Genomic DNA, 21,872 nt, shown 5'->3' with positions numbered 1-21,872 from the left:
TCTGTGGCCAAGAGGAACGGGGACTGGAACAAAGTGAAGCCCCTCTCCTTCCCTCCTTGTCTCCCCTTCCTCCCAGCCCAGCCAATCCTGGTCAGGGCCCTCCCTCACACACCCAGCATCCTGCTCTCTTTCCACTGCAGATCTCCTGGGCCCAGCCTGGTGGGCCGAGCTGGGCAGGTCCCTGGGCTAGCTGTGAATTGCCCCAGACGGGCCCCAGACCTGCTCTGACCCGGGCCCTGCTGCCTCCTGCCGGTACTGGGCAGACACTGTTGCTGCAGGCTCTGGTGTATGACGCCATAAAGGTCAGTGTCCTTGGAGGAAGTGTGGGGGTCTCCGTGCACCCCTGGGGCCGTAACTTTCCCCTGAGGACTGTAGCAGGAATAGGGAAGCATGGGAGAAGGGGGGTAATAAGAGTGGGAGGAGTCCCTCGAGTTGGGGAAAGTCCTTCCTCCACTCAAGATTATCATGGATCATGGTGATATGGGTGACCCTGGCCTGAGAGCATTTCGCTCTTCCCCCCATTGCCAGGAAGGAGCCTGGCTGAGGTTGCCTTCATGGAAGTGCAGGACAAAGGTCGATGGGGGAGAATTCCATGTCCCCAGCTGGCCTCCATGTTGCACTGTCCATGTGTCCTCAGCACTGCCCACAAGACGATGTCGTGATGAAGGGTCAGTCCCCCCCAACCACTGCCCCATGCACTGCTCACGACGGCCATCTTGTCTGTGTTCCCTGCTCTGTCCAGGGCACCGGGAGAAAGAAGCCACCCCCTGCCTGCAGGAACCAAGTGGAGGCCGAGGTCATCGTGCACTCTGATTTCAGTGCCTCCCACGGAAGCCCTGATCTTCAACTCCAAGACTTGGAGCCTGAGAGTCCCCTGCCTTCGGAGGCCCCTGACGTGACCTTGGGCATCGTGGGCATCGAGCAGGGGACAGACTGGCTGGACGGGGACCTGGGAGGGAATGAGGCAGCTCCAGGGCCAGACCGACTCACCTGCTCACCAGAGGTAGTCAGCAGTCCCTGCTCCTTCCAGGACCTCCAGCCTAGGGAGACCCTGGAGGAGACCCCCGGGAAGAGCTGCCAGCCCAAAGCCCCTTGCACACTAGGGGCCAGCCCCAGCCTGCCCCGAGCTTCGGTTTCCTCATCTGCTTAGTTTCCTGAAGGGTGCAGTCTTGAGCAGGTCGCTCTGCATCGGGGGTGTGGCATGCAAAGCCACACGTGTGCACTTGTGCATCTATAGCTCCTAAACCCATCAAGCCCTTTGGAGCCTCTTGGGATGCTTGGGCTGGGAGGACAGAGAGCAGAGGAAGAAATGGATCATGAGGACACACAGGTGATGGGTGAGAGACATGGACAACACAGGTGCATGTGATGTGCACATTGGGAAACACATGTACTCGCTCTGGGTGAGCTGGCAAGCTGTGGCCCAGGCAGTGGGCCGTCTGGTTTCATTGGCCCTCCAAGTCAGGGCAGTGCCTCTGAAGGGTCAGTCCCTAGCCTTGTTGTGGGCCCCCAGGCTGGTATTACACACTCTGAGAGTGTCTCCTGGCCCTGGCTGAAGGACAATGACAAGCCAGCTCTCCTGCCTGGTTGGGCTGGGACCCCGACACTCCGAGGGCTGCAGCCACCCTACCTGCCACTCAGTTTTTGTGATTCGGGAAGTGCCTGGTTTGGAAACACTGCTTCTCTTGCTCCCATTGCCCTTTACTGCCTGCCTCCCCACCCCCTACCCCACTTCTGTGGTCCTCACTGTCTGGACATATCCCAGCCCCAGCCTAGACTTTGGCTGTCTCTCATACTTCCCTCTGACCTTGTCATCTGCTTTTCCCTAACAACATGGCTACCTCACATCCGCTTCAAGACCACGGCTGGGCTGCTGTGTCTGCTGGGGACCTCCCCTGGCACACCCTCCTTGGCCTGGACAGACCCAGGCACAGGGCTGGGGAAGACTTGCCAGCTGCCCTGGCATCTTTCCCTTTGGGGTCAGGGTAGGGAGAGATAAGGGACCCAAGTCACATGGGGGAGAGACTTCTTTTTAAGACAGAAAAGGAGGCTGTGACCCCCGAAGCTTAGCATGCCACAACTTCCTCCCACACTAGGAGATGGCTTCCCAGCTGAGGATGAAGGAGGGGAAAGCTTCCTGCCTGTACACCTGCGGCTCCATCCTGAGTTCCAAAAGGGATGCCTTTGCACAGAAAAAGGGTGGTTGGCTCATTTCCTTTTGTGTCCCCTTTCAACTGAATCCTGAAGTCATTTGCCGTTATCCTACCACACAGGGGACAAGCTTGGTGATTATTCTGTGCTTTGTGACAGCTATGTCATTTTTTGATTTTTCACCTCCTCTTCTCACAGGAATATAAACCATGGTTGGGGGGAGGCAATCTTTGCTTCTCTGCTTGTGTCTTTTTCACTGACTGGCACTTCAAGAGTTAACTCTGGCTTCTGGGCCAAATTAGAAATATCCAGTCTATCTTGCCTTTTTCTTTTTTCTTAAAAAAAAAAAAAAAAAGGTGAAATGTCTTGGGCAGAGTGGAGCTTCCTCCGAACCCTAGAGCACCCGTGTTTATTGCACTCAGCCTCGGATGTCACTCATAGTTGACATCTGCACCTACATTTTACCAGCCCAGCCCTCCTCCCGCCGCAGCCAGCCTAGGATAACACTACGGATTATTCATGTTGCACTTGTATCTCGTTAAAGACAGAATTGTCACTTGTTCCATTTCGGCAGCCTTCAGTGTCGCCCGGCGAACAGCACAGTGTATCTTTCCTCATTGCTTTGAAGGTCAGAAGCTTCATTTTTATTTTTTGCTGGTTTGATTCTTTTTTTTTTTTTCCTAAAAAAAGAAAAAAAATGGCCCTGAATTAAGTGGCTGTTTTAACAGCAGGCTCTGAGCATTACAGCACATAGTCATTTTTCATCTTCTTGTTTAACAGGTACCAAGGTTCTGGTTTAAATTAAATAGCTGCAAATGAGACAATTTATAACCCATTAGGTTGGGTGGAAAATTGTTTCTCAAAAGCAAATAAGTAATAAATCTGGTATCTGCCTATAAGTCAGAGTTGATAAGAGAGCAACCGCTCCTCACTAGCGGTGTGTAGGATTGGGCTGTCACTGATTTGGAAGCGTCAGACTTGTATCAGTGGTTTTATTAGAAAAGAACTTCTTGCTCTCTTACAGGGCATTAAGCCCTTCATCCACCTGCCATGGAGGCCTTACTTTTTTGAGTCTCGTTTTATAATCTTCCTTTTTCCCATGCATGACAAGCGTAATCGGTACTTGCTCATTTATCTCTGTTTGTGTGTTATTTTATTTAATTATTTTCCCCAGCATTTTTTTTTTTGCTCCCTCCTTACAATTATATTCTTTAGTGTTAAGCTAAGGCATTGCTCATGTATCATTTCCTCTAATGAATAAACTGTTTTCCAGATTTTGTGTGTGTGTGATTCTCTGCAGAGCCAGTGGTGGGGACTTCCTCAGCCTTTGTACCCTACATAGTTTAACTTCTACCAGGACAGGAAACATTCCTTTGAAGACTTATTTATTTTATTGGAGAAAGAGATTTACAGAGAGGAGGAGAGAGAAATATCACGCCTCTGCTGGTTTACTCCCCAAGTGGCTGCAATGGCCAGAACTGAGCCAATCAGGAGTCAGGAGCTTCCTCTAGGTTTCCCACATGGCTGCAGGATCCCAAGGCTTTGGGTTACCCTCCTTTGCTCGCCCAGGCCACAAGCAAAGAGCCGGATGGCAAGTGGAGGTGCCGGGTATCAGCACTTGCAAGAGGGAAGAGTAACCAATTGAACCATTGTGCCAGCCCCAAGCACAATATATATATACTGGAACAGTAACCCAGTGACTAAAGTCCTCACCTTGCTTGTGCTGGGATTCCACATGGGCACTGGTTTGTGTCCTGATGCCCCCCTTCCCATCCAGCTCCCTGCTTGTGGCCTGGGAAAGTAGTCAAAAATGGCCCAAAGCCTTGGGACCCTGCATGGGAGATCCAAAAGAAATTCTTGGCTCCTGGCTTTGGATGGACTCAGCTCTGGCCATTGCGGCCATCCGGGGAGTGAATCAGTGGATGGAGGATCTTCCTCTCTGCCTTTCCTCTCTGTAAATCTGATCTGCCTTTCCAATAAAAATTAATCTTTTTTTTTTAGATTTATTTGTATTGGGAAGGCAGATTTACAGAACATTTGCTGGTTCACTCTCCAAATGGCTGTAATAACCAGAGCCTCACCAATCCAAAGTATAGTGTCAGAAACTTGTTCCAAGTCTCCCATGCAATTGCAGGGTCCCAAGGCTTTGCTCCATCCTCCATTGCTTTCCCAGGCCACAAGCAGGGAGGTGGATGGGAAGTGGAGCAGCAAGGACACAAATTAGTACACCCGTATGGGATGCTGATGTTTGTGGGTGAAGTTAGTTGAGCTGCCCTTGTGAGATCTTGGCGGTACAGAGGGAGGTTTAGTTCACTGAGCCAAGAGAAAGGCCCCAAATATAAATCAATCTCTCTCTCTCTTAAATTACTCCTGGCTGCACTTCCTATTCTGCGCGCTCTGTCCAGGGGTCAGACTCTACATGTTCACCTTCACCTTCACAGATATTGGGGTCCTTTCACCATGCAGGGGCTCAACAAATTCCACACTACACTCACCCCAGATCACAGCCTGGCAGCTGTGTTGCGTTCTTCAACCAACCTGGATTATGCTCTTTCTTTTGGAGGGGACCAAGAGCCAGGGTGCTGCCCTGTGCAGGATCACCCCCAAAGTGACTGGGCAGAGGGTGAGGGGTAGACCCAGAGTTAATTGACAGGTCCTACAGACAGATATCACATGACTTGCATGCGGCAAGAGAGCCATCGTTTGCGTATCAGTCAAGGGTTGTGATAAAGAAAAGTTAAACACTTGTCAAAATGAATTTAAAGCAACAGTGATTCAGGACAGCCTTGACCTTGCCAGAGTCAGCACTAGCTGGAAAAGCCCTTGTGGAGAATTCCAGCCTTGGCAGAGAGGAGTGCCAGGACCTGGGGGCCAGGCATCTGTCGCCTTACCTGTGGCCTCCACAGCCCCACCAGGAAGTATACTGGGATGAGTGGGTGCGAAGTGGCTTTAGTGTACTGGGACCCTTGACCATCAATTTCTCCACCACCTTCTGTGGCTCTCACGCTCTGCCATGCTTGGCTTTCAGCTGTCCCAGCAGTGTAAGGAGCCCTTGGGCTGTGTGCAAACTCCATCATTAATGACCAGGCCCATCCACAAGCTGTCTGATGTAAACCTGGGTTTGGATTATAGCTTTCCTGCTGCTACTCCCAAACTTCCAGAGCTGGGATCAAAGCCCTAGCCAGGACCAAGCCTGAGGAGCCAAGAGCTGAAGTTACCACCTCCAGAGGGCCACATCCCAGAACTCAGCAGCTGCTGCAGACATGGGCTCACCATCCTATCACATGGTGCTAGCCTTAGAGTCACACCGAATGACCAAGATGCAAGAGCTGGGGTCCACGCGGATAGATGTCTCTTAAGACACAAACCTACTCACCATAGCCTTTTCCTCTGGAAACATGGACGATTTATGGGGCAAGGATGGGCCAGTGGGACGCTAACTTTAAGGGGCTTTTCCAGGGACCAGGCCACGTGGGCCGGTTAAAGGTCTCCAGGGTGCAGCCAGGGATAGAGATCCTCCTCTTGTTTGAGCTTGTGACTACCAGGGGTTGGCTGGGTCACGCAGCAGGTGGACCCGGGAGCGGGACCTGGGCTCCTCCATCATTCTCAGCGAGCCAAGCGCAACCCAGCCCTGGCCAGCGACAGGTCCCCTCAGCCTGAAAAGGCAAATCTTGCAGCTGAACGCCCTGGCATTTGAGTGTAGGAAGCCCGTAGAGTCTTCAACAACTCTGTTCAGCTTTTAGGTAACGATCTCTGAAACCTGCACCGGGGCACCAGGGAGGAGGGCGCGGCGGGCCGAGTGGCTCAGAACAAACCCCGCAGCTGTGCGCGTTTTTCCGCAGTAGAGATTCACTGCCTTGGACCCCTCACCCCTACCCTGAGTCTGGGGCTGGTGGGAGGGGTCCCGGGCAGCCCCGGACGGCGCCGACCGCTCCAGCCACAGTTCAAAGCGCAGGGGGCGCGTCCGCCGCACAGCCGGGAATGTCCGGCCGCTTAAAGCGCTCACCGGCTCTTTTGTTCCTCAGACTCGGGCCTCCGGGGAGAGGGACTGGGGGGAGGGGACTGGGAGGGGAGGAGAGGGGGGCGGCGGGCAGAGGAGGAGGGCGGGGCGGCGCGGGCGGTGCGAGTGCTGAGCGCGCACCCCGGGCGAGGCTGACAGATCGCCAGGGTGGGTGCAAGATGGCGCAAGCAGCGCTCCCCCTGTGCGCCTCGAGCTTCTAGACAGGCATGCAGACCCAGTCTCCCGCTGCTCGGGCTCGGCCCCGGCCGGAGCCCAGGCCCCGGCCTTGGCACCGGCCCCGCGGGACACTGTGAGCTTGCTCGAGGCCCGGGAGCAGCGCGTCGCGGAAACGAAGAGGACCCACAGCCCCATGGCTGCACCGCGCGCCGCGTCCCCTCGCCGCCCGCCAGTGCCGCGCTGGCCCCGGCTGCTGCTGAAGCCGCCGCCGCTGCTGCTACTGCTGCTATTGCTGCTGCCCGCGCCGAGCAAGGGTGAGCGAGGGTGGTCGCGGCCGGGGCAGCTCCGGATAGAGCCCGAGGAAGAGCGAGAGGGGCGTCCGCGAGCGCTAGGGGAAGAGAGTGGGATGCCGACCTGAGGACCGATCCCACGCGGGAGGGACAGAGTGGGACGAAGGGAAGCGGGACGGGGACAAGTGGTGAGGCTGGGCGGCCGGAGGCGGAAGGGGGGATGCTGAGGATGGAGAGGCCAGGGCTGGGTGCACTGTAACTCCGGGACTCAGCACAGGACTCAGGGCAGGACCCAGAACCCGGCCGGAGGAGCCAGGAGTGCGGTGAGGCAAGAGCTGCTGGGTGCACTGGGCTTGGGGACAGAGGGAAACGAACCAGGGGACTCCATGCGGCTGGTCCCCAACGGAGGGCGTAAGTTGGGTGCGCGGAACCTGGCGGTGGACCCGAAGAAGTCCAGGCGACCGAGTCAGAAGACTGCTGACCGGCTTGGGGACCCGGACCTGATCTGCTGTGCTAAGCCGACCTAGTTAGCGAGCGCGCGGGAGAGTCCGAGGAGGAGGAGGAAGAAGACTTTTCGAGGAGAAGGAGTTGGGGTTAGGAGAAGGGAGGGAAGACTACCACGGGCAGCGCGTGGGAAGGGGGCGGCTGGGGACGGGATCCGGGAGCAGGGACCGGGAGGAGAGGCGCCCGAGATCCAGCGCCAGCGAGTGGCGGGGATACCCCGGTCCCCGCCCTTCCCGGAGAGTGCTCCCGCGGGGAGACCCTGACCCAGGCTCACGGGCCCGGTGGGCTCCACTGCCCAGGGCTCGCCCACCTCCATCACCTCAATGGTGGTGGCTGCTTTGGGCCTCCGTTCCCCGGAGAGGGGTACGGATCCAGCCCCTATCCCCATCTCCCACGCCGAAGGTCCTGCAGACCCGATCTGGGCTGTTGGCATCCCGGACAAACTTCGGCCCGGAGGCGGGTAATGGGTGGGGCTCTGGCGACTGAAAGGGCGCGCTGGGGGACGCTGGAAGACCCGTACTTTTTAGACGCCTTAAGACACTACCTGGGGTGGGCACGCCCCGGCGTGGCTGCTCCTCCTCCCTCCCCTTCCGCTCGCGCCAGTGTCCCCGGCTGGGAGGGACGGGCTGTGGGGTCGCTGACTCCTTGGAAAGACAGGGAAGGGGTCTGTGGCCGAGTTCGTCCCTCCTGCGGGGATGAAGGTTGTTACTGGCCCGGCAAGTTGATGACTTGCTTTGGCGCCCGGGGTTGGGGGATCCGGGTGGGAGCCGGTGGAGTGCCCTGTTTCCTCAACTCAGCTTCCTCCTCTCAACTCCTCCCTCCCCTCCCTAGTCCATCTGAATGTAAAGCTTTCAGGAACCGTTTCTCCCTGAGATTTGTGGAATTAGAGTTGGAGGTGGCCACTCCTTATCGCTCCTCACCATGCCCAGAGCATTCTAGGGTTGCTCAAAAGAGGCGCAGCCTGGAGACTGGGACCACACACCCCAGCCATTGCCCTGCTGTTGGTTTAACTACCAAAAAGCAGCAGGATGTCAGCAAGTGGCTTGAAGCCTGAGGACTCGGCCGGGGAGGGGGCGGTGAGAGGGACTTCCTCCTGGCTGCTCATTCCATGCTGACCCCCTTTTCTTCACATCTCTCACCCCTGCCTGCATGCAGGTCTCGACCACTCTGCAGAACTAGCGTTTGCTATGGAGCCCAGTGATGAAGTGGCAGTGCCTGGGCAGCCTGTGGTGCTGGGCTGCCAGGTGGAGGGGACCCCTCCAGTACGAGTCACCTGGAGGAAGAACGGGGTGGAGCTGCCCGACAGCCCCCACTCCACCTTGCTTGGCAATGGGTCCCTGATGATCCGCCACTTCCGGCTGGAGCGAGGCGGCAGCCCCTCGGATGAGGGCGACTATGAGTGCGTGGCTCAGAACCGCTTCGGGCTGGTGGTCAGTCGCAAAGCCCGCATCCAGGCTGCAAGTAAGTGCACGTCCTTGTCCTCCCCCTTGTGTGAGCTGTGATCCTGTGGCCTGCCAGTGAACGGGAGGGGGCAGTCCCAGGGAATGTGGTTTCTGGAGCATTCCTTGCCCAGCAGGGGGCCATAGAGACACCCTTGGCAATAACTGGTGATTGGTGGTGGGAGTAACTGATAACTGTTTGGATGTGATTGGACAGGAATGTACCCGCACACTCCGGGAAGAGGGGGTGACTGGACCCCTTGGTGTGCACCCTCAGTTTCCCTGTGCCTCTCATACCTGCTGTGAGTCGGCCTGCCCCCTGAGTAGGATTCCTGTGCCTAAACACTTGCCAGTCTTTAATGATGACTTATAAAATATTTTTAAGGATTTATTTATTATTTTTATTGGAAAAGCAGATTGGCAGAGAGGAGAGACAGAGAGAAAGGTCTTTCATCTGCTGGTTCACTCCCCAAATGACCACAACGAACAGAGCTGAGCCCATCCAAAGCGAGGAGCCAGGAGCTTCTGGGTCTCACACATGGGCGCAGGATCCCGAGGCTTTGAACCATCCTCGACTGCTTTCCCAGGCCACAAGCAGGGAGCCGGTTGGGAAGTGGAGCAGCCAAATATAAACCAGCACTGATATGGGATCCTGGTGCATGCAAGGCAAGGATTTTAGCCACTAGGCTACTGCAACAGACCCTATAACCGTTTTAGCTACAAGCAATTTTTAATTCTATGTTGATTTTCAAAGTCCTGGAGTAGGGGCGTTGTGGGACAGTACATTAAGCAGCCATTTGGGATGCAACATGAGAGTAGCTCTGCTTCTAATCCAGCTTCCTGTTACTGTGCATCCCAGAAGGCAGCAGATGATGGCTCAAGTGCTTGGGTTCCTGCTCGCTAAATGGGAGAGCTGAATGGAATCCCTGGCTCTGGGTTTGTCCTGGCCCAATCCTGGATATTGCAGGCATTTTGTGGTATAAGACCAGCAATGCAAGAGCTCTCTAGCCCTCTCCACACACACACACACACATACACTCTCTCTCTCTCTCTCTCTCTCTCTCTCTCTCTCTCTCGTCACTCTTTTAAGTAGGTGAAAATTAATAAACATGAACGAAACAGGGTTGGTTGGAGTTGTGGTGCAGTGGCTTAAGCTGCTGTTTGTGACTCCAGCATCCCGTACCAGAGAGCCAGTTCAGTTCCTGCTGCTCTGTTTCTGACCCTCTTCCTGCTAACGTGCCTGGGAAGGCACTGGAAGATGGCCCAAGTACTTGGATCCTTTGCCACTAATGTGGGAGACCTGGTTGGAGTCTCAGGCAGCACATGGGCGATGTCTAATTGTCCATGTGGCTCTCTTCTTCCTCCTCTTCTCTCTGTGGAGCTACCTTTCAAATCAATACATGAATAAGACAGAGGGGAAAACACAGAGAGAAACCACTTCTGCTGCTGGTTACTTCCCAGATGACCACAGTTGCAAGGGCTGGGCCGGGCTGAAGCCAGGAACCCTATCCAGGTCTCCCATGTGGGTGGTCGGCACTTGGACCATCTTCCAAGGTTTCTCCTGCAACTTTGAAGGGAGCTGGATTGGAAGCAGAAAAGCAGGGACTCGAACCAGCACCCATAAGGGATGGTGGTGTCACAAGCAGCAGCTTAACCCAATGTACCATGTCAACTCCAATCCCACCATATTTTTTAAAAGGTTTATTTAGGGGCAGTATTATGGCAGAGTGTATAAAGCTGCCACCTGCATTGTCAGTATCCCACACGGGCACCAGCTTGAGTCCTGCTGTCCCACTTCCTGTCCGGCGCTCTGCTAACGTACCTGGAAAAGCACTGGGGATGGCCCAGGTGCTTGGCTCCCTACACCCAGGTGAGAGGCTGCAGGGAGCTCCTGGCTGCTGGCTTTGAACCTGGCCACGGCCCTTGCCATCTGAAGAATAAATCAGAGGATGGGAGCTCTCAGTCTCTCTCTGTGTTCCTCCTTCTCTGTAACTCTGCTTTTCAAATAAAGAAACTTTAAAAAATCTGGCAAGATAATTTCAGTGTAATTTCAATGATGTGCTCACTCCTGCTTACCTTCGTGCTAATGTACTTTTCTGAGTGGAGAAGGGCAAGCCCGTGCTGTGTGACCACTCGTGATGAGAATAATGTCTGTTCTAACCGCCAGTCCCACACACATTCTGCCACAGTTGTTTAATCTGCGTGCATTGCCGTGTAAGCTGAACTATCCATGTGTCAGGGTGGTGGCAGCCTAGGCTGGCGTGGGAGTCATGGCCGAGAATCATCGCTCTTTCTTAGAAAAGATTTATCTATTTGAAGGTCAGAGTTACACAGAGAGAGAGACACAGAGAGAGAGAGAGATCTTTCATCTTCTGATTCACTTCCCAGATGGCCACAATAGCCAGTTAGGCCGATCCAAAGCCAGGAGGCAGGAGCTTCATCTGGGTCTCCCACATGGGTACAGAGGCCTAAGCACTCAAGTCGTCTTCCCCTGCTTCCCTGGGCCGTTAGCAGGGAGCTGGATGGAAAGTGGAGCAGCTAGAGGGAACCAGCAGCATTTTTAGAGTTTTATCCTGTTTATTCATCACAGTGAACCTGGGAACAGAGACCATTTTTATTCCATTTCATGGAGGAGTAAACTGAGCCTTTGGGGATGTCCATGTTCATTTTTAAAAAAGAACAACAGGGCCTGGCAAGGTAGCCTAGCAGCTAAAGTCCTTGCCTTGCAAGTGCTGGGATCCCATATGGGCACTGGCTCTAATCCTGGCAGACCTGCTTGTAGCCTGGGAAAGCGGTCAAGGATGACCCAAGGTGTTGGGACCCTGCACTCACTTGGGGGACCTGGAGGAGGTTCCGGGTTCCTGGCTTAGGATCATCTCAGCTCAGGCCGTTGTGCTCACTTGGGGAGTGAATCATCGGATGGAAGATCTTCCTCTCTGTCTCTCCTCCTCTCTGAATATCTGCCTTTCCAATAAAAATTAACAGATCTCTTTGAAAAAAGCAACAACAACAACAAAACTTTATTTTAAGGCTTAACCTTATTTTAACCTTTATTTGGGCTTTTGGCATAGTAGTTGGTTTGCCCACCTGTTATATCGGAAGGCCTGGTAGAAGCCTCGACTCCAGCTCCTCCACTTCCAATCCAGCTTCCTGCTGATACACATCATAGATGGCAGCAGATGATGGAGTCCCTGCCACTCAGTGACTTGCAATGAGTTCCAGCAACCTGGCTTTGACTTAGCCCATCCTCAGCTATTCCAGGCATCTGGGGAGTGAACCAGTGGATAGCCCATCTCTGTCATTTATTTGCAAGTCAGAGAGAAAGTGAGAAATGGAGATAGAAAGAGACCTCCCATTTGCTGTTTCACTCTTCAGATGTTCTCAACAGCCAAGAGTAGGCTAGGCCGAGAGCCAAGAATTCCATCAGAAACTCCCACCTGAGTGTAGGGGACCCATGAACTTAAACCATTGCCTGGGTGCAATGAGCAGAAAGCTGAAATCAGACTTGAACCCAGTATGGAATACAGGTACCTCAAGTGACATCTTTGTGGGTCCAGTTTCTTCTCTTCAGTGCCAGTAAAAGAGCCAGGACTGCCTGGTGCCCACAGCCTCCAGCTTGCTTGCTGCCTCTCTCTACACGAAGGAACAAATACTGACAAGTTTCTTCCAGGCTCTGAGGGCAGTCACTCTGAGCAGTTGCTCTGAGCGGCTGGCCAGTGATGAATGGCTCCAAGGCAGGCAGTGTGGGACATGTCCCTTTGTTCGAAGGAAGGTGTCTGTGGGCTCCCATATGGAGCTGGCTGGGAGGCAGCCCTGGACGTGGACACTGCCTGCTACTCTTCTGGCTCAGCCACCTTTTATCCCTGTGCGGCCTGGAGCAGATGGCTGAATGTGAGGGGGTGGGGAACCTCAGGAAGGTTTGTGAGTGCAGAAAAAGGAAATTGCTCATGGGTGCACCCAGCTCCGTGGTCTGGGTCCATACTGAAGCCACACAGCCCCAGGGGCTCAGGATTCTGGGGAGTTAAGTCCCCAGGGCTTTGTGTCTGCCCCTTGGGAGGTAATGTGTTTTTCCATGAATGGTAATACCTTCAAGATGTTGGTTTCCCTGGACTCCAAACAGGGTAAGAAATTGAGCTAAGGAAGGAGGGCGGGACAGGGGAGAGAGGAGGGAGTGTCGGCACTTCTGGGTGGCTGTTGAGCAGCAAGCATGGTTGGGTCCCCTTTTCTCACACCAGTGTGCCAGCATGCCCAATAACCCTCAAAGTTTCGGGGCTGCCTGGGTTGTCCTCTTTCCGCCCATCAGCCTTTTGAAAAGTTGTCAGTAGGACCTGATGGCCAACCCTGCCAGCTGACATGGTGCGGTTGCTGGGAGACAGTGTTCTTCCTTTCACCCATCTGCATGAGTGTCCTAGCATGTCCTTGAGATTCAGCCTGATCCAGGGGCTGCCCCACAGACGGTTACAGTAGGATGGAGCAGTGCAGGGCCTGGCAGCATGGTTCTCTGCCTTGGAGTGCTCTGCCGTGAAGTTGAACCTTGGTGGTGGTGAGATGCTGGACAAGTTCATGCATACTGAGCTCAGTTTTCTCACCTGTGAAATGGGCATACCAGGTGTCAATTAAAACGTCTGCATCCTATGTTACAGTCTCAGGGTTCAACTCCCTGCTCCACTTTCCTGCTGATTTGTACTCTCTGGAAGTAAAGGATGAGGTTGGGCCCCTGCCACCTATGTCGGGGGCTCCAGATGGAGTTCCTGGCTCCGGGTGACTACCTATTGCAGGCTTTTTTGGAGTGAACAGTAGATGAAAAATACTTCTCTCTCTCCCTCATTTGTGTGTGTGTGTGTGTGTGTGTCCCTACTTTTCAAATAAAGTAAATAAATGCAATCAGTTTTAGAAACAAATGGGCATATCTTGCATGAGAGAATTCCAGAAAGTTCACGAAAAATGCACTTAAAAGTTGAGGCTGGGTGCCTCCTAGTTTAGACACTGATTTGAATGTCCACACCCCGTTTCAGAGTGCCTGGCATTTGGTTCCACTCTCAGTTTCAGCTTCCTGCCAGTACAGGCCCTGTGGTGGTGACAGCAGGTGGTGGCTGAAGTAGCTGTTTTTTTTTTTTTTTTTTTCCTTCCTCAGTGGGAAACCTCGATAGAGTTCCTGGCTTTGGCTCTAGCCCAGCCCCAGGCGTTGCAGACATTTGAGGGGCAAACCAGAGGCTGGGAGCTTTATCTACCTCTCTTTGTTTGTCAAATAATTTTTTTAAGATTTATTTTATTTTGTTATTGGGAAGTCAGATAAACAGAGAGGAGGAGAGACAGAGAGGAAGATCCTCCATCTGTTGATTCACTCCCCAAGCAGTTGCAATGACCAGAGCTGAGATGATCTGAAGTCAGAAGCCTGGAGCTTCTCCAGGTCTCCCACATGGGTGCAGGGTCCCAAGGCTTTGGGCCATCCTTAACTGCTTTCCCAGGCCACAAGCAGGATGTCAGGACACGAACCAGTACCCATGTGGGATCCTGGCGCAAGGAAGGCGAGGACTTTAGTCACTTGGTTACTATGCTGGGTCCTCAAATAATTTTTTTTTAAAGATAAATTTATATTTATGTCTATGGAGGCCCTTCATGTCCACACTTTGCCTGGCACACAGGAGCCCTTAGGAAAGGGCCTTCCACTCCACATACTTCATTTAAAGGTGCTGCCCGTGGCACAGCCTGGCGTATGTAGTCTTGGCTGCCTGTGCAGGTTCATCTCCAGTAACAGCAAATTGCCTGCTCCTCGCCCAGCCCCTAGCTCTCCCTCCCCAGGGTCCTTTTTAGGGCACACTCCAGGGAAACCTATTGGGGAATGGAATTATTGGAGCTTAGTGCATCTGGATGGATTTTAACCTCTTCTTGGACCAGCCTGCAGGTTCTCTCAGCCCCTTGGGTGTAGGCTGAGTCTGGTAGCACGTGAGTCCCCCTGCCACCCTCCCTAGCGCTCACACACATTGGCTCTCACCTGTCTAGGTTTGTGTGCCTGGATGACCCCCAAGAAGGATTAAATAACCTCAAGCAAGGGCATTACTGGGGGCCCAGTGCCCGATGCATCTGTGTCCCTCACTTGTTGCCCTCAGCTTGGTCTCGGGAAAACAGTGAAGAGCTCTATGACCTACCATTGAGCCTGGAGCTGATCACATTCAAATTTTGAATGGTTAGCCTTGCAGTGCCTTTATCTATGGTGCTGGCATTCCATATGGGCACTGGTTCAAATCCCACCTGTGCCTATTCCAATCCAGTTCCCTACTAGTGAACCTAGGGAAGCAGCGGAAGATATGCCAGGTGCCTGGGATGCTGCCAACCTCATGGAAGACCCAGAAGAAACTGCTGGTTCCTGGTTTTCGCGTGACCCAGCTCTAGCTGTTGTGGCCATTTGAGGAAGTGAACCAGCCGGTGGTTCTATTGGTCCCTCTGCCCCTCTCTCCATGTAACTCTGTCTCTCAAATAAATAAGTAAATCTTAGAAAAAATATATATAGGGAAAATAAGCTTTCCTGGGAGGGACGGTTAGACATTCACTGTGCTCCATATGGGAGCTTAGCATGGAGGCGCAGGCACCTGGCTTGGTACCCACATCCTGTGCAGGGTGTGCAGGTTGGAATTCCTCCTGCCTCTGACTCCAGCCTCTTGCTAACACGCAACCTGGGAAATAGCAGGTTTTGACTTAGGTCTTTGAGTCCCTGCCACCCAGTTGGGAGACCCGGATAGAGTTCCTGATCCCGCCCCAGTGGTTATATGCACCAGGTGAGTGAACCAGCAGATGGACAGATCTGTACCCCCTCTGCTTATCTGCCCTGCAGATTGTAATTCTTTTTTAAGAGAGCTGGGCTCAGCATGATAGCCTAGTGGCTGAAGTCCTCACCTCACACATGCCGGGATCCCATATGGGCTCCAGTTCTAATCCCGGCAGCCCTGCTTCCCTTCCAGCTCCTCGCTTATGGCTTAGGAAAGCAGTTGAGGATGGCCCAAAGCCTTGGGACCCTGCACCCACATGGGGGACCTGGCTTCGGATTGGCTCAGTTCCAGCTGTTGTGGCCACTTGGGAAATGAGTCAGTAGATGAAAGATCTTCTCTGTCTCTCCTCCTCTCTATATATCTGATTGTCCAATTAAAAAGAAAAAAGAAAAAAGAAAAAGAGCTTAGCACTCCACAAAGCAGGCCCCTTTGACCCTCCTGAGAAGCTGTGGGAGGTGTGGAGAGGCCCCATGTGGATTGAAGGAGTGCTGTGTGCCTGTGGTTAAGCTGCTTACCCTCTCTGGGCTTTGCTTTTCTGATCATGAATTTGCAGAGGGTGGTTGGACCCTGAGACCTCTGTGTCTGCTCTGGGGATTTGAGGTTTCCTTGTAGCCCACTCAGAACATGCCTGTCTTCTTTGGGTGTTTGCTGGTGAGTCTGGCCCATCCTTCCCATGCTTGATGCCTCCCCAAAGGCTGCTCAGCTGCTGGCATCCCGTGTTGTGGTCTGCGGCCTACGGGCACACCCTCCCTCCCTTGGGTACTGCTGGCCTTGTTAAGTGACTTCTGGAGGCGAGGTGCCCATCTGTCTCCTCCGCGAGAGTGCAAGCTTCCCACTCTATTGTGCTTCTCTGGCTTGTGGCGCTGCCCACGGAACTCTGTAAACACAGAAGGAGTGCATAGCCTGGTGGCCTGGGTCACAGCTCCAACATTCACTGCTTCTTTTCCTCTTTTTCTTCCTGCCTGTGACAGACAGCATGGCCGCAGGGAGCAGGGTGAGGGGCAGCCTGGATCTTATAATGTGCATGGGCAGTGTGTGTGTGTCTGTGTTGGGGGGTGGCAAGAAGGCAGACGCTGCGAGTGCCTGGAGACTCCGCAGCCAGATGGAGTGCTACTTCCCAGATGGAAAGGCTGCCTTGGGTCTCCTGACTTAGCCCTTCCTCTCTCTGGCTGGCTGGAGCCTATGTCCTCAGGCTCTTGAGGCCCAACTGCAAGAGGTGGGGGCAGGAGAGGGAAGGGGAGACGGAGGGGGGCAAGGTCCCCCCCCTGCAGCCCCACCCACCAAACTCAGAGTGTGGAAGTCGCGCGCTTCTGGTTCCCACACCTTGGCCGCACTGTGCAGGCAGCCAGCTGGCCCCTTGAACACAATGTGCAAATCTTCTCTGTTCCCGTGCCCGGCATTGTCAGCGGGCCGAGCGCCTGGGCTGGGAATGTGGGCCGCTGAATAGGACAGGCATTTGCAGCCTGCGAATGCAACAGCACTGGCCCATCCACCCTCGCTCCCTCCCCACCCCCAGGAGAAAAGACCCTCTCACTCCTGGATGGTTTGTGTTGCCTTGCCCTCCTCTTCAAAACACCGCCTACCACCACCACCCACAGGCTGTGTGCGTGTGAGAGAGAGAGAGAAAGAGAGAGAGACTCCCCCCAGCAGCTTGAAGGCTGGTCTGCACAGCTTTTCAATAAAAGTAGAATGGGACAGAAGGGCATCCAGAGTGAAACACTCCACAGCTTGCTCCTGTCTTTGTCTGAACTGCACTGCCCTGCTTGCTTCCACTAGACTCCTATGGCAGTGCTAATGTCTGGCTACAACAGGGACGACTGAGGCCGGTGGTGTGTGTGCCTGGATGGGCGCCTGCGTCTACAGGAGTCAGCTCCAAGGATGCACGTCAGGAGCTTTAGCATTGGGTCTATGTGTTCAGAAAGAACTTTTCTACAGGAATCCCTCCTCCCATGAGCCAGAGGGCCTGTGCTGGGGCGGAAATAGCCAGGCCAGGGGCAGTGGGAGGGCACTCCACCAGATCCCTATCTAGGCCAATTGCACCCAGTCCAGAGGAGGCCAGCCCAGTGCCTCAGGGCGGAGGCTGGCAGCTGCCCATTGTAGGCCTGTGGGCACCTCCAAGCGTTTAAGCCACAGTTACCTCTTTTTGAAATATTTACATTACAGGGCCTGGTGTGATGGCTCAGTTGGTTAATCCTCCCCCTTATAAACACCAGGATCCCATATGGGCCCTAGTTGGTGTCCATAAAACTTAGAAAAAAAGGAATGTTTATGGATGAATTTTTATTGTATTTGAAAGGCAGAGTGACCAAAGACAGAAAGGAGAGAGATCTGGTCTGACTCACTCCCCAGATGCCTCAGCTGGGCCAGGCTGAAGCCAGGAGCCCAGAGCTCCTTCCTGGTCTCCCCCTGGGTGGCCATCCCCTCTACTGGTCCCAGGGTGCACAGCAGCAGGAGCAGGCTAAGAAGTGCATAGCAGGGACTTGAACCGGGCTCTCTGATACGGAATGCAGGCGTCCTAAGCCGACGATGCCCTAAGCCCAGCGTCAGATAACTTCCTGGTTTGTGGTTTTCTGGTTCATGAAGTAAGTGCTCGGGACACCTGGGTGCTCAAAGAGCCTCTCTGGTGTCTGAGCTGGCTTTCCTTGCTTCAGTTTTTTGCAATGATGGTTCAAGTCCTGGCTGCTTCACTTTCAATCCAGCTACCTGCTAATGGCCTGGGAAGGCAGCAGAGGATGGCCTAAATTAATGCCATGGGCCCCTACCACTCATGTTGGAAACTGAGAAGAAGCTGCTGGCTTCTGGCTTTGGTCCTGTCCAGGTCTGGCCATTGTAGCCATTTGAGGAATAACCCAGTGGATGGAAGATTAATCTCTTTCTGTGTTGCTTTGTCACTGACTTTCAAGTAAAGTAAATAATTTTTAAGAGACATGCTCATTTGGTGCTGCATTCCAATCTAAGAAGAGTCCTTGAGAGAGACTCAGAGGCAGAGCAATGGTACAAAGCATCTCAAGCAGGGAGCACTCCTGGCCAGGCCCCCAGACTCCAGGGAGATGGAGGAGTGGGCAGCCTCACAGGCAAGCTGGAGGAGCCCGGGGATGCTCATTCACTTGATTCAGGCTATGGCAGGATGATGCTTTTTTTTTTAATTAAAATTTTTTTTTATTAGAAAGTCAGATCTTCCGTCTGCTAATTGACTCATTTCCTAAGTGGTATGCAACGGCCGGAGCTGTGCTAATCTAAAGCAGGAGCCGGGAGTCTCTTATAGGTCTCCCATGTGGGTGCAGGGTCCCAAGGCTTTGGGTCATCCTCAACTGTTTTTCCAGGCCACAAGCAGGAAACTGGATGGGAAGCAGGGCCACCGGGATTAGAACTGGCGCCCATATGGAATCCTGACGTGTTCAAGGAAAGGACTTTAGCTACTAGGCTACCATGCTGGGCCCAGGTAAAACTGTTATCTATTTATTTGAGACACTGTCCATCCATTGCTTCACTCCCCAGATACTAGATAGCAATAGCCAGAACTCAGCAGGCTGAAGCCAGAACTCAGTCTAGGTATCCGGCGTAAATGGCAGGAACCCAAGGAACAGAGCCAGCACCTGTTGCTTCCCAAGGGGTTGCTTAGCAGGAAGTTGGGACTTGAACCCAGCACTCCCCTGTGGCATGGGAGCATCTCAGTGACTGGGCCGAACACCCACCCTGCCCCATCTCCTCTGGATCTGAGTTTCAGTGCTCTTGGCTTTTGTCACTCCTACCACCCGCCTCCGTCTCTCACCCCCAGTTCCTCTGCCTCCCCTTCCCACCCGTCCCCTTCCCTTCCCCTGGGTGTGTGTATTCATCTCTAATATTCCTCAGTTCTTACCAGTTTTTCCTACACTGACCTGACCACCTCCCTTCATTCTGCAGCCTCTCTGTCTCTCCTTTCCTCTCATTCCATCCTCCTCCTGCTTCCTCCGATGGTGGGAATCCCCCTGCCCCCAACTTAGGGCTGTGCCTGGCGGGCATCTCTTCTCCAGCTCAGACCCCTGCAGAGGGCAAGGTGAAGAGAACCCCCAAGGGAAAGAGGCTGGTAGCCTCCTCAGCCAATCAGAGCGCCCCTGGGGCAGACTTCACCGAGTGGAATCTGAGAGCTCCTAGCCCGGCTGGGGCCTGGCCTGCTGACACTGACCACCACAGCGGGTGTGGGGGCAGCCCTGGCTGTTGTCTGGAATGCTGGTGTTGGGTTGCAGTGCAGATGGAAGGCAGTGATAATGACCAGGAACTGGACTTTCTGGTCTGGCTGCTGCCCCCAAGGCCACTGGAATGTTGGTTGGGGGGTGGGCGGGGAGTGTGCTGTTATCAGGAGGCCCTAAGGACTTGGGGTGGGCAGATGGAGACCAGACCACCTAAATGGAGAGGAGGGGGCAGACCACCAGGACAGAGAACCAAGTTCCAGACCCTTCTGTACAAGTTGTAGGCTGAAGCAGATGGATCCTACCATGTCCCCAGCCCAGCCCAGCCCACCTAGGGCATGAGGTAGCTCTCTTCTCCTCTCAGTCTTCCAGTGGAGGGCAAGGGAGGGGCTGAGAGCTCCTGGATAGGGGCCAGCACCAGCGAGGCCCAGTGAGTAAGGGTAAGTCACTGCTAGTGATGCTAGCATACCATACTGGAGCACGGGTTCGAGGCTAGGCTGCTTCACTGTCCATCCAGCTCTCTGCTAATTTACCTGGGAAAGCAACAGAGGATGGCCCAAATGTTTGCTCCCCTTCCTGCATGTGGGAGGATTGGGATGAGATTCCTGGCTTCTGGCTTCTGAGCCCAGCTCCAGCTGTGCAAGTCATAGAAAAAGTGAATCAGCCATAAAAAAATGAAAATAAAAAAACCAGTAAATGGAAAATTCTCTCTCTTTCTCCTTGTTTTTATATTATTCCTTCAAATAAATGAATAACTCTTAAAAAAAAAAAAAGAAAAGAGAAAATGGTGGAACAAGACGTGGAGGCTGATTGGTCCATTTTCCAGGTTAGAATGCTGAGGCCCTGACAGGGTAATTCACTGTGCAGGTTGGGGCCTGAGCTGTTTGTATCCACGGTGGGCTGCAGAGGCCTTGGATGCAAGCGCCATAGGACTCGGGAGCTGTGACACCTGTCATGGTGTCACCCAGGGCATGCATGAGCGGGAAGCAGGGGTTAGAAATGGAGCTGGGATTCGGATCCAGGCACTCTGATACAGGAAGCAGGCACATCCTAATGGTATCTTTACTGCCCACCTCAGTAAAGCAGCATTGAATATCAAATATCTGGGGTGAACATGGGAGGTGGGGGCCAGAGAGCAGCTTGGAACCCTGGCCAAGCTGGGAGCCATTTCTGCATGGGTTAGGCTGGACTGCTGCTCACTCCCCCCACCTCACCTCAGATAGGCTGGCACCAGCTGGGAGGCTGGCACCAGCGGGGCCAGATACAGTGCTGGCAAGAAGATGGTGCTGGGGCTGCTGAAGGGGGCCATGGAGCTGCCATTTCCCAGGAGGAAAGGCAGCCCCCTTCTCCTTGCCCCCCCCCCAGCTCCCTCCCCTGCTTTACTTCTGCATAATGATGCTGATTGCTGCACATCTGTCATAATTACTCTTTGTTTGAAAATTCAGAACAAATCACAGGAGAGGAACCATCAGGGCTTGAGAAGGCTCCTTCTCCCCAGGGGTCCTGGCAGGAGGGGGACTTGGGGGGAGGAGCCATAATCAGCCTGGAGAACCCAAGCTGCTGAGTGTCCTTGTCCTGTCCCCTGCCTGGGCCATAGCCACCGGTGTCCCCAGGGCAAGGTGGCTTAAAACCTCAAAGAGCCACATCCTTTCCCCTTTCTCCCTCTCCTCTCATTCATTCATAGTCCCTGCCTAGTGTGGAGGCGGCGAAACCTCTCCCAGCCTGGGGGAGGGGTGTGCAGGGGGCCCCTGCCCTCTTGGCCCCTTCAACAATGGCTGGACAACTAGCTGCCTGGTAACCGTGGGGCCCTGCAGACTGGGGCGGCTGGGTCTGCCAGTCAGGTACCAACTCCAAGCACAGATCGGGAGTTCCTGACTAGGGAGGAGGGTAGGGCACTGTGTTTGAGGGTATCTGGATCTCTGGGGTGGGACCCCCCATAGCCAGGGGAACAGTCCCTGGATGCTCAGAGCTTCTTCCCACTCAGGTATCTGCAACCTGACTCCTGGTGAGGTTCCTGGTTCCCAGTCCCATCCCCAGCCTGTGGGCCCTGAGTGTCCCTATCTAGCCCTGACCCACCAGTGTCTGTAGGCACTCTGTGACTGTAGGAAAGAGATCAGGGACACTTTAACTTCATCCCCAAACACTGCTGGGACTAAAGCCCCACCCACTCCTGCCCAGCTGTGGGGACACCTTGTGCTGCTGGCAGTGCAGGCACAGTCACCCGCATAAGGACCAGCTCTGGGTTCAGTTGCTCTTAGCACAGTGAAGCAACCTCCATCTGCTGCCTCACTCTCCAAATGGCTGCAACAGTCCAGATTGGGCCAGGCTGAAGCCCAGGACTCCATCCAAGTCCTCCACCCGGGTGGCAGGGACCT

The 21,872-nt window shown here is 54.1% G+C and overlaps 2 protein-coding genes across 2 annotated transcripts in view; both read left to right on the top strand.

Annotated features, from left to right (window-relative positions):
* The window catches only part of IGDCC4 (immunoglobulin superfamily DCC subclass member 4), a 33,254-nt gene extending 32,104 nt beyond the window's left edge, over positions 1-1,150 (top strand). Inside the window, exons 19-20 of the mRNA XM_040969668.1 lie at positions 141-302; positions 743-1,150. Of these exons, the coding sequence (XP_040825602.1) occupies positions 141-302; positions 743-1,150 (570 nt within the window). The remainder of the gene's footprint in view (positions 1-140; positions 303-742) is intronic.
* Positions 1,151-6,521: 5,371 nt separating this feature from the next.
* Positions 6,522-21,872, top strand: part of IGDCC3 (immunoglobulin superfamily DCC subclass member 3) — a 37,922-nt gene continuing 22,571 nt past the window's right edge. The window contains exons 1-2 of the mRNA XM_040968455.1: positions 6,522-6,642; positions 8,278-8,583. Of these exons, the coding sequence (XP_040824389.1) occupies positions 6,522-6,642; positions 8,278-8,583 (427 nt within the window). The remainder of the gene's footprint in view (positions 6,643-8,277; positions 8,584-21,872) is intronic.

The sequence above is a fragment of the Ochotona curzoniae genome, unplaced genomic scaffold (assembly GCF_017591425.1).
Source record: "Ochotona curzoniae isolate NIBS_2020 unplaced genomic scaffold, NIBS_Ocur_1.0 scaffold_4701, whole genome shotgun sequence".
Taxonomy (NCBI): Eukaryota; Metazoa; Chordata; class Mammalia; order Lagomorpha; family Ochotonidae; genus Ochotona; species Ochotona curzoniae.
This window is presented reverse-complemented; position numbering and strand designations above follow the sequence as displayed.